At 38.7% G+C, this 12,142-nt stretch overlaps 1 protein-coding gene across 2 annotated transcripts; it reads left to right on the top strand.

The window, feature by feature from the left end:
• Positions 1-470: 470 nt before the first annotated feature.
• On the top strand, positions 471-10,254 carry lcat (lecithin-cholesterol acyltransferase). 2 transcript variants are annotated; one of them, XM_058076201.1, is made up of 8 exons: positions 471-524; positions 978-1,140; positions 5,051-5,207; positions 5,384-5,499; positions 6,286-6,381; positions 8,006-8,230; positions 9,223-9,418; positions 9,600-10,254. In XM_058076201.1, the coding sequence occupies exons 2-8, from the start codon at positions 990-992 to the stop codon at positions 9,973-9,975; spliced, it is 1,317 nt and encodes a 438-aa protein (XP_057932184.1). In that variant the 5' UTR covers positions 471-524; positions 978-989; the 3' UTR covers positions 9,976-10,254. The 2 variants fall into 2 exon arrangements, with proteins under 2 accessions (XP_057932184.1, XP_057932185.1); XM_058076202.1 differs by having other exon boundaries at positions 478-524; positions 981-1,140.
• Positions 10,255-12,142: the final 1,888 nt, after the last annotated feature.

Raw genomic sequence — 12,142 nt, forward strand, 5'->3', positions numbered from 1 at the left:
CACGCCGTATGTTTGACAATTACTTTATTAGCCTGTGAATAGCCTGTGAATAGCCTGTGTGCGTGTGAATACCTTAAAACGTTTAGAAAAACTACTGAAAATCATTTAAAAAAGATATCTTAATGGAGTGTATGAGTGATTGATCAGAACACTTTCGAGGACCTGAAAGTAACAACCGCTGACCGGAAGGTCATTGGTTCCGGCAGAGGTGGGCGATACTGTATATTTGTGTGTCGATCCGATTCCATATTCTATAATGATGCTTTGTGATCATTATTATTATCATTAAAATTAAACACTGCTTAAAGAGTTTAGTCAGTTTAGGCGCTTATCTGTCAACAATTCACAATTTAACACGATATGATATTTGTGAAACCACGCATGTAAGCGAATTAAAAAAAATATCGACCCGATATCGTTCGCATATCGGTATCGATGTTTGGATCGATCCGCGCAGCTCTCTCCGCCGCTGTATTGCCAGTTGGTCGGACTCTGCCGAGAGGACTGCATGTCTACACGTTCAAGTAAGTCATCTCACAGCGTTCGTCCGCATTTAAAGTTACAAAACGTACGTGTATAAAATAATATAAAATATATACACTACAATGCTTACATGGAATTAATGCAAACAAATCAGTGTCTTTGCTTTTTCTATAATATGACATATAACATTCAGCCGCCCCGGCCGGTGCCGGCACAGTCAATCATTTTCAGTGTCGTTGTGTAAATAAATATGTGTAAATCAATAGGGCAGTGGGTATCGAACCCACTTTTTTTTCAGTAGGTTTTGTGCTAACTTTGAGTAAGCACGCGTGGGCTGATAAGCAAACAGTTGAATTAATCATCCATCCATCAAACCGGGTGTGTTAGACGTGTAGCACAGGCGACTTTGTATAATTTAACACAGAATGGCCACGCATAAAAGACTGTTGTAATCGTACTTTTTTTGTTTTGTTTTTGTTCCTGACCCACACCAGCAGACAAGCAACATGAGCTCATTAGTGCAAGCCTGGCCTTCTGTGACACTTGTTCTCCTGCTGGGCCTTCATCACGCTTCATGTTTCTGGATCCTCAATGTTGTCTTTCCTCCTGAGACGAAAGCTCAAGCCCCAAGCAACAGCACGCCACCGCTGATTATCGGTAAGTTTGCTTTTCGAAATTGTATTGTTTTCCCCCTCAGTGGATGGTATAGACCGGGGGTCTCAAACACGCGGCCCGCGGGCCAAATGTGGCCCGCAGGACACTAGTTTGAGGGTTTTTATTTTTTGTAGTCGAAACACGGGTGAGCCAATGATGTGCTTTATTAGCTAGCTCATATTAACTAATTTTCTAGTGTTTTAATGCACAGAAATAAATATGTGGTAATGTTTCACATAAGGATTGTAAATGATGGGCAAAATTCACCAAAAAGTGCAGTATAAATACACATTATACATATTTATATACATATTCTACGTCTAAATATATCTTTGGGCGCAAAAAAAAAGTAGAAGTTAAGGCTGTCAATCGATTAAGATATTTGATCATCATTAATTACATTTTGTCCACAGTTAACTCACGATTAATCACATTTAATTGCAGATAGAAATATGTTTTATCTATAATAAGTAGGGGAAATCTCTTTGCGGTCAACAATTCGATGTGCAACAACAACGATAATTACATCACGTTTTATGTAAACCAGTGGTCTCAAACATGCGGCCCGGGGGTCTCAAACACGCGGCCCGCGGGCCAAATGTGGCCCGCAGGACACTTGTTTGAGGGTTTTTATTTTTTGTAGTCGAAATAGGGGTGTGCCAATGATGTGCATTGTTAGCTAGCTCATATTAACTAATTTTCTAGTGTTTTAATGCACAGAAATAAATATGTGGTAATGTTTCACATAAGGATTGTAAATGATGGGCAAAATTCACCAAAAATTCACCAAAAAGTGCAGTATAAATACACATTATACATATTTATATACATATTATACGTCTAAATATATCTTTGGGCGCAAAAAAAAAGTAGAAGTTAAGGCTGTCAATCGATTAAGATATTTGATCATCATTAATTACATTTTGTCCACAGTTAACTCACGATTAATCACATTTAATTGCAGATAGAAATATGTTTTATCTATAATAAGTCGGGGAAATCTCTTTGCGGTCAACAATTCGATGTGCAACAACAACGATAATTACATCACGTTTTATGTAAAACAGTGGTCTCAAACATGCGGCCCGTGGGCCAAATGTGGCCCGCCGGACACTAGTTTGAGGCCCCCGTTTTGATATGAAAGTTTAATGTTAGTGCGGTCCGCGCAAGCTTGATACGGATGCTGTATGGTATCATGTACCCAGAAAAAATTATTACGTTTGATTAATGTTCATGTTAAAGGTTAAATAACTGTTAATAGTTATCCTCCCTATCCGTGTGGAAGTGGTAAGTTTTTGGCTATTTAAGTTTAAAGGAAATAACTTGAAGGCTACCGTTTAGGTCGCTAACTCTCTAGTTTGCGAGTTAGCATGTGTCTCAAGACCCTGCAGTTGCGCAATATGTTGTAAATAAAAAGAGTATAAATGTGACTATAGTCGTGTTTAGTCATGTCTACAGGGCTCTAATAATGCTTTGTTCATTTTAATCTGAAAAAAATAATTTGTCTACCCACCAACTATATGTGGTTTCTTAATTTTGTATTATTTGCCGTTTTATTATTATTAATATATTTATTTATTTATTACTGTGATTGATTTTCTTTATTCTTGATTTGTTTATTTATTTTTCATCTTATTTTGTGTAGAAAAATAAAAATGAAGATATTTGAGAACAGTGGAATGTTTTATCAGAGCTTTTCTTGTAGAAAATCGAAAACCAAAGCAAAGTTTATTCATTTTTCTGTTTTTAATAAATGCGTTTTTTTTTTTTTTTTGGGAAAACCTGATGCGGCCCAGTCTCGCCCAGACCCTAGCTCCAGTGACCCCCAAGTAAATTGATTTTGAGACCCCTGGTACAGACTGCATTCCAGGAACAACACAGTTTCAGACAGGAACGGCACTGGGTTGCCAGGCTGGGGGCTATTAGAGCTTTGCAAATGCCAGTAAGCACTGGACAGGAATCATCAGTCTACGATGGCTTATAAAGGCAAATCAACTGAAATGTCCAAATGCTTCAAACACGGAAAGGATCCAACACCAAAACACACAAATACAAAAATGCTGCAAATGCTAAATACACACCCAAAAAAACTGCATAAAAATGCAGCAATTTACAGAACAAAACAGTAGGTTGCCAGGCTACCCAGGAAACCAGACCTGAGGGTTGTGTCTTTAAAGACATGAGTGAAATGCCCTGAAGAAAGCTGGCGCCATGAAAAGTTTTGGTTTTTTTCTGACACTTGGTCTTTGAATTTTACAATATTAGATCAACTGATTTACATAGCTATTGTTGGCATTTGTTTGAGATAAATTATCTCACAATAAGCACAGTAATAATCATCATAATGACAATAATACAGGGAAAACTACATTCTGAATCCCCAACGTCATGGAAACATGCACGAGGCTTGTCACACTAAAAAAAAATGCTGACTCATAATTATTCTACAATACATTGCTAATGAAACAATATTATTGTGATACCATTTATATACGTACGTGCATCAAAAGCAATAAACTTTCATTTCTCAAGAGTATTTAACGTGTAACGTTTCATCGGAGAACACACTTCTGTGACCGTCCTTCAAAATAAGAGCGCCAGTGTCATAAATATCTTCAATATGCAGCTGGAATTGCATGGGTGACTACATCTTCCTTTAATCACAATAACAGGCATAACCGTTTATTGAAGATTTAGTAGCAATGTGTGCAGAGGTTGACATCCCATTAGTTAGCCAAAAGTTAGCCACTTTCTTAACAATAAATATATGTCATTTCCAACTTCAGACGAGTGTATTTCATTATATTGCTTAAGGTTTGTAGCTTTTTATACAAAACTCTGATGAATTAAAATTTTATATCATTATATTGTGACATATGCTAAGGTCCATATCGCCCAACCCTATTTCATATTATTTATTTGTTTAATTATAACATGATTTCACCGATCCGGCCCACTTGGAAGAAGATTTTCCTCCATGTGGCCCCTGATCTAAAATGATCTAAAATCTAAAAAACGTTGTTCTACTGATTATGACATTTGTGTAGAAACAGGAGTTCAGAACACTCAAAGATAAATTGTCCCACTCTATGAAAAATATCTTAAAAATAACAATCAAAGAATAAGTCCTTAATTTTTCCCAAAGTCGAATTGTTAAATTTTGTGAATTTTGCGACAGACCCCTATGTTTAGATGTACTGTAAAATGTATATTTGAGAGAGAGAGGAAAACAGCACCCTCTGGTGGGCCATCGACCCAATGCATATTCACCTCTCATTGTATTCATTGAAAATAGGGCATATAATTTACTCAGGACTGGTCCCAAAACTACTGGGCCATCAATTACACCACAGAACTATCAAGGCACAGTTTTGTAAACTACAGTATAAATTCCAAATACATCCATGCTATGAGAATGGGGCGGCCATCTGGACTACTGACCCTGTTATGTTTCTAGAAAGTCCTAGTTTGGCCCAGTTTAAGCAGCAGCAGCATCATTGCATGTTATTTTGCATCTGTGGCATTATTAGGTCTGTTGTATTCTTTTTCTTTGATAGAATTTCATCATTAAGCCCCATAAATGAATACCAAACAAAAAATGCAGATATTTTCAATATAAAGTGGCCAGAATTAGTTTAAATAAATATTTATATACAGTAACCTGTCGTCATTTACTTAAATATGGTCATAAATCTGTCACTTTCCCTTCACTTAGTGTGCTGTTATCAATTCCACTTGTATATAGAGAAAATACAAATCCATGTAAAACACACTATGTAAAATAACAGAACCCTATTAGGGGTCACCACAGCGAGAGGATCTCATGATGATTGACGTATTCTATCACATTGCCACACCTCCAAAGGGATTTCTTGTTTACTTTTGTCACTCACCTTGCCCTTGTTTTTCCCAGTACCGGGGAACCTGGGGAACCGCCTGGAAGCTAAGATAGACAAACAACAACTGGTCCATTGGCTGTGCTACACGAAAACAGATCACTGGTTCCCCTTATGGATTGACCTCAACATGTTCATGCCTATCGGTGTAGACTGCTGGATCGATAACATTAGGTAACACCGACTTTGGCTCATGTTATGTAATATCGCTATACAATATGTATGTTTTCTGATGTTCTTTGGATTTATACTACTTCCCAAGTTTTAACCCAAATACAAACAGGACAGGACCTTTGACATAATATCATCATATCAGAGATGTCAACACAAATATCTGTATCTGTGTGTAGACTTGTATACAACAGGACGGCAAGGCGGTCATTCAACTCGCCAGGGGTGCAGGTGCGGGTGCCGGGGTTTGGACAAACCTATCCCATTGAGTTTCTTGACAATAACAACTTAGCAGGTGAGATAAATACATCTGTGGTACTTCAATTATTTAATTTATCCATTGAAAAACTAGCAATAACTTCATTTATTCATTCATTTTCTACCGCTTATCCTCACGAGGGTCGCGGGGGGTGCTTGAGCCTATCCCAGCTGTCTTCAGGCGAGAGGCGGGGTTAGACCCTGGACTGGTCGCCAGCCAATCACAGGGCACATATAGACAAACAACCATTCACACTCACATTCATACCTATGGACAATTTGGAGTCGCTAATTAACCTAGCATGTTTTTGGAATATGGGAGGAAACCGGAGACAACCCACACATGCATGGGGAGAACATGCAAACTCCACACAGAGATGGTTGAGGGTGGAATTGAACCCTTGTCTCCTAGCTGTGAGGCCTGCATGCTAACCACTCGACCGCCGTGCAGCCTAGCAATAACTTAGTATTTAATGAAATAAAGTACAACAAATTTTGCACAACATTATAGAACGGCGGTAAAGTGGTTAGCGCGCAGTCCTCACAGCTAGGAGTTCAATTCCACCCTTGTCCATAGGTATGAATGTGAGTGTGAATGGTTGTTTGTCTATATGTGCCCCGTGATTGGCTGGCCACCAGTCCAGGGTGTACCCCGCCTCTCGCCCGAAGACAGCTCTTCAAGGGTAGGCTCCAGCACCCCCGTGACCCTTGTGAGGATATGCAGTAGAAAATGAATGAATACATTAGAACTGCATACATTCTCTAAACTCCCTGTGGCCCAAAAATAGATGGCGGAGCATATTTTGTTGTTATTGTTTTACAGGTTATTTTCACACCATGGTGCAGCATTTAGTCAATATTGGCTACACGCGAAACGAGACTGTCCGAGGAGCACCGTATGATTGGAGATTAACTCCTGGTGAGTTGTAAAAACATTGCTCAAAATACAGAAAATTCTCACATGAATAAAACTGACATAGCATATGAAGAAATGTAAGCATGCAGCGGGTAACTTTGATGTGTACGTCATTAGAAATGCTAAAATGTAAGTCAATATATTATGCGATAAGCCATATAACCTTTATGTTATACAGTAGGCAACAAAGCAAATTAGAGTAATATGAAGTAGTAGTTTTGATTAGAAAGAACAAGCTGTGAACGGAAAATGGCCCCAGGGCTGTACTTTGAACACCCCTGTTTTTTTGTTTGTTTGTTTGTTTTTAAAAGGATCTTACTGCTGAGTGATGAACATCTATCTATCTATCTGTCTGTCTGTCTGTCTGTCTGTCTGTCTGTCTGTCTGTCTGTCTGTCTGTCTGTCTGTCTGTCTGTCTGTCTGTCTGTCTGTCTGTCTGTCTGTCTGTCTGTCTGTCTGTCTGTCTGTCTGTCTGTCTGTCTGTCTGTCTGTCTGTCTGTCTGTCTGTCTGTCTGTCTGTCGCTCTGTCTGTCGCTCTGTCTGTCGCTCTGTCTGTCGCTCTGTCTGTCGCTCTGTCTGTCGCTCTGTCTGTCGCTCTGTCGCTCTGTCGCTCTGTCGCTCTGTCGCTCTGTCGCTCTGTCGCTCTGTCGCTCTGTCGCTCTGTCGCTCTGTCGCTCTGTCGCTCTGTCGCTCTGTCGCTCTGTCGCTCTGTCGCTCTGTCTGTCTGTCTGTCTGTCTGTCTGTCTATCGCTCTCTCCCTCTCTATCGCTCTCTCTCTCTATCAATCGCTCTCTCTTTCTCTCTCTCTCTCTATCGCTCTCTCTTTCTCTCACTCTCTCTTTCTCTCACTCTCTCTTTCTCTCTCTTTCTCTCTCTCTATCTATCGCTCTCTCTTTCTCTCTCTCTATCGCTCTATCTTTCTCTCTCTCTCTCTATCTATCGCTCTCTCTTTCTCTCACTCTCTCTTTCTCTCACTCTCTCTTTCTCTCTCTTTCTCTCTCTCTATCTATCGCTCTCTCTTTCTCTCTCTCTATCGCTCTATCTTTCTCTCTCTCTCTCTATCTATCGCTCTATCTTTCTCTCTCTCTCTCTATCTATCGCTCTCTCTTTCTCTCTCTCTCTATCGCTCTCTCTCTCTATCGCTCTCTTTTTCTCTCTCTCTCTATCTATCGCTCTCTCTTTTTCTCTCTCTCTCTCTATCTATCGCTTTCTCTCTCTCTATCTATCGCTCTCTCTTTCTCTCTCTCTCTCTATCTATCCCTCTCTCTTTCTCTCTCTCTCTCTATCTATCGCTCTCTCTCTCTCTCTATCTATCGCTCTCTCTCTCTCTCTCTCTATCTATCGCTCTCTATCTCTCTATCTATCGCTCTCTCTCTATCTCTCTCTCTCTCTCTCTCTCTCTCTATCTCTATCTGTGTGTCAATTTTTGTATGACCAATTTTCATATAATTCAATTTTTGTCAACTGTGGTTTTTGTTTTTGTTTTCGTCTGATCTATTGGAACTAATTTCCTTAACAGGTAAAACAGATATTTGCCCAATTTAATAAATGATGATGATAATCACCATAATACATACAACAGATGCACAATTGAATGTAGATGTCGTTTCCCTTACCATGTTCCCAGATGAGAATGCAGAATATCTGATGAAGTTGAAGGACCTGGTGGAACAGATGTACAACCAGCACCAGCAGCCCATCTACTTGCTGGGACACAGTATGGGCTGCCACTATGTTCTCTACTTCCTCAACAGCCAGCCTCAGGCCTGGAAGGACAAGTATATCAGGGGCTTCATTTCCCTGGCGGCGCCGTGGGGGGGTGCTGTTAAAGTACTAAAAGTCATGGCATCAGGTAATGGCAACCGAGAACAGTGACATACAGGATACAGTCGTCCCTCATTTATCGCAGTTAATTTGGTCTGTGAATTTCCGTGAAGTAGGATTCAATATTAATAAATGGAATATTTTTGTACTTGGAGCATAGAAAAGCCTGTTGATTACTTTTTGAGAAAGTCTTTTAACATTAGAACGCTATAAACAATAAATAACACCCCTATAGTCACCAACATCGGCTTAGCATCGTTTCATTCATTCATTTTCTGCCGCTTTTCCTCACGAGGGTCGCGGGGGTGCTGGAGCCTATCCCAGCTCTCTTCGGGCGAGAGGCGGTGTACACCCTGGACTGGTGGCCAGCCAATCACAGGGCATATATAGACAAACAACCATTCACACTCACATTCATACCTATGGACAATTTGGAGTCGCCAATTAACCTAGCATGTTTTTGGAATGTGGGAGGAAACCGGAGTACCCGGAGAAAACCCACGCATGCACGGAAAGGGTGGAATTGAACCCTGGTCTCCTAGCTGTGAGGTCTGCACACTAACCACTCGACCGCCGTGCCGCCCCTTAGCATCGTTTGTCACTTGATATACAGCAACGTTTCTCAACCTTTTTTGTCTTGAATACCACCGGAGACTTTTTGTCATCCAACAATAGCAAGCTACTGTGCTAACTAGTTAGCCTCCACATTATTCTAAATGTAATAATAGGTTTGAAACTGTAAAACTGTAACTGTAAATTTACCACTTCCACACAAAATGGGAGATTTTTTTGTTGAGTTAAGTTGAGGTAAAGTGAAGAAATGTCTTTACTATGTCTAATATAGTATAGAATATTATCTATGACTTGTCTTTCAATATATACATTTTATTAATAATAGGCTATAGTTAACCACAAAGCAGCGATCATTTATTAATGATTTTTTTTTTTAATGCGATGTATGGACGGATGGCTGTATTAGAGAAAAATATACAACTTGTCAGTGAGTTCCCTTTTTTTTAGGTGACAATGATGGCATCCCAATGATTTCCAACATAAAGATTCGGGAAGAACAAAGGATGACAATGACGAATCCCTGGATGCTGCCAACAGAGAAGGCGTGGCCCAAGGACCACGTGTTCATATCCACGCCAAACTTTAACTACACCAACCAGGACTACCGACGCTTCTTCAAAGATATCAATTTTGAGGATGGCTGGTAGAGTAACAGATTTTAGTGAATAATTTCTCATTGGATCAGTTTAATACGTAACTAGTACGCAATATTATAATACTTCTGTGTGAATCAAGCTATTTGATATTTTTAATTGAAATCATCTAAAAACCTACACCAAGTCCTCAGTGTCAATCATTAAACATTGTCCACATGTTGGTTTCAGGTACATGTGGGAGGACTCCAAGAACCTGACAGGTGATCTCCACCCTCCCGGTGTTGAAGTGTGGTGTATGTACGGCGTTGGACTCCCAACTCCAGTGACGCATATTTACGATGAGGAATATCCCAACGCAGACCCCGTAGACTTTGTATACGACGATGGGGACGACACGGTGGATAGCCTCAGCATGAGTCTATGCAAACGATGGGCGGGACAGCAGGAGAAGCCCGTACACGTTACAGAGTACAGAGGATTACCTCACCTGGATATTGTATTCCACGAAAAGGTGCTCATTCAAATCCAGCAGATCTTACAGGGTATATCAGATACACCCAAAGAGGTTGATGTCAGATCTGGACAAAATAACACCAGCATTTAGAAGTTTTAAAAAAAAAGGTGTTGTTACACCCGCAAACGTAATAACTGCCCACAAACGTAATACAAATCTGCAGCTTTGAATGTAATAATCCCGCAAATGTAATAAATTTCCCACAAACGTAATCAAATTTGCCCACTGCAAACGTAATACTGAAATTATTACATTTGTGGGCGTACATGTGCGTTTTAGTTACAGTATATTATTGTATGTGTGATTTTTGTGTGTACATGGGGAAGAAATAATCAAAAGAAATAATAAAATATAATTTTATTAAAACAATTGCAATTATCACAATGATGTTGTTTTTAGATTCCTTTAATGTATTGTAATGATACTCTTTGAATAATATTTTTTCCACAAAAAGAGAAAAAAATAATTATCTTGTTAAAATCCTCAAATTGACATCTACATCTTCTCCTTCATTACAAGAAGAAAGAAACAACCACCACAAAGATAATTATTTTGTCTCATATTACATTTGTGGGAAGTTATTACATTTACAGATTTTCACTTTCCCACATATGTAATAATTTCCTGCAAATGTAATAGTTATTACATTTGCAGGAAATAATAATAATAGTAGGTAATAGTTATTACATTTGCAGGAAATAATAATAATAGTAGGTAATAGTTATTACATTTGCAGGAAATAATAATAATAGTAGGTAATAGTTATTACATTTGCAGGAAATAATAATAATAGTAGGTAATAGTTATTACATTTGCAGGAAATAATAATAATAATAGTAGGTAATAGTTATTACATTTACAGGAAATAATAATAATAGTAGGTAATAGTTATTACATTTACAGGAAATAATAATAATAGTAGGTAATAGTTATTACATTTACAGGAAATAATAATAATAGTAGGTAATAGTTATTACATTATTAAAACAACAGTTTTGAGGGGGGTTTCATTGTCCTGTTGAAACCCAGTTGAGACAAACTGTTTTGCAATTACCGTCATTTGAAGATTTTGGAGGCGGTAGTCCTCTTTAGCGAGTCCTTCAACTTTGACGGTTGCTACAGTGTTCGCTTCTCCAACCATAACATTTTTGCCTGTAGGGATTACAAAAAATGTAAAAAAAATTTACTTAATTTAACTTGTGCATTCTATTCATGTTTTTAAATATCATTACAATGAATCAAGTATTATGATTCCACCCTGGAAAAACAACGGCTCAAATAAATCTTTAAGGGCCTACAATGAGTGACATCCATGACAACTATACTTTGATACTTTGACTATACTTTTGTTTTTAATCTGTTCTCTATAGCATTACTTGTTAAACATGATTACTGAAACTAACAAAGCTAGACAGTGTTGTCATGCATAACATAGTAAACTCTGCAGCAGTTTGTCATTGCGTATGATACAATATTTGTAAAAGGAAACTATATCATCAGTGCCTGGACTATGTCTTTGATCATTTATAGTATAGAGTTATTCATGAACTATGAACTACACTCCCTGACCAAAAGTCACCACGTGGATGTTAACTAAGCAAATAGGGGTGGGATTGGTTCAGGAACGTGATGTGCTTCAATGACGTCAGCTGACGACCTGAAAAGTGTATACTGAATGACCTGGTTATTCCATCACTTCCCTGAAGACAAGTGGATTTCAATGCCAGGATTTATCAGTGGTTCAGAGAGCATGAGACGACGTCAGGGTTATCACCACAAATATTAATGCAAGTCTGGACAGAAATAGGGCTGCACGGTGGACGAGTGGTTAGCACGCAGACCCTTGGCCATCTCTGTGTGGAGTTTACATGTTCTCCCCGTGCATGCGTGGGTTTTCTCCGGGTACTCCGGTTTCCTCCCACATTCCAAAAACATGCTAGGTTAATTAGCGACTCCAAATTGTCCATAGGTATGAATGTGAGTGTGAATGGTTGTTTGTCTATATGTGCCCTGTGATTGGCTGGTGTGACATTGCAGCATCGTCCCAATTCTCCAAACAGAAATGATCCAAAAGAAAAACCCACAACACAAAACATGCTGTAAATTAAAAAATGCTATCATGTAAAAAAAAAAAAAAAATGTAACGCTGCAAATGTATAATTACAAATACAAGCTACGCACTTTTTCAAATAGAAATATTTGCAATGTTTATGTGATTTCAGAATTACCTCATTGAATTTGTGATTTGGTGTTTGTG

Source organism: Doryrhamphus excisus, chromosome 6, assembly GCF_030265055.1.
Source record: "Doryrhamphus excisus isolate RoL2022-K1 chromosome 6, RoL_Dexc_1.0, whole genome shotgun sequence".
In the NCBI taxonomy this organism is placed as follows: Eukaryota; Metazoa; Chordata; class Actinopteri; order Syngnathiformes; family Syngnathidae; genus Doryrhamphus; species Doryrhamphus excisus.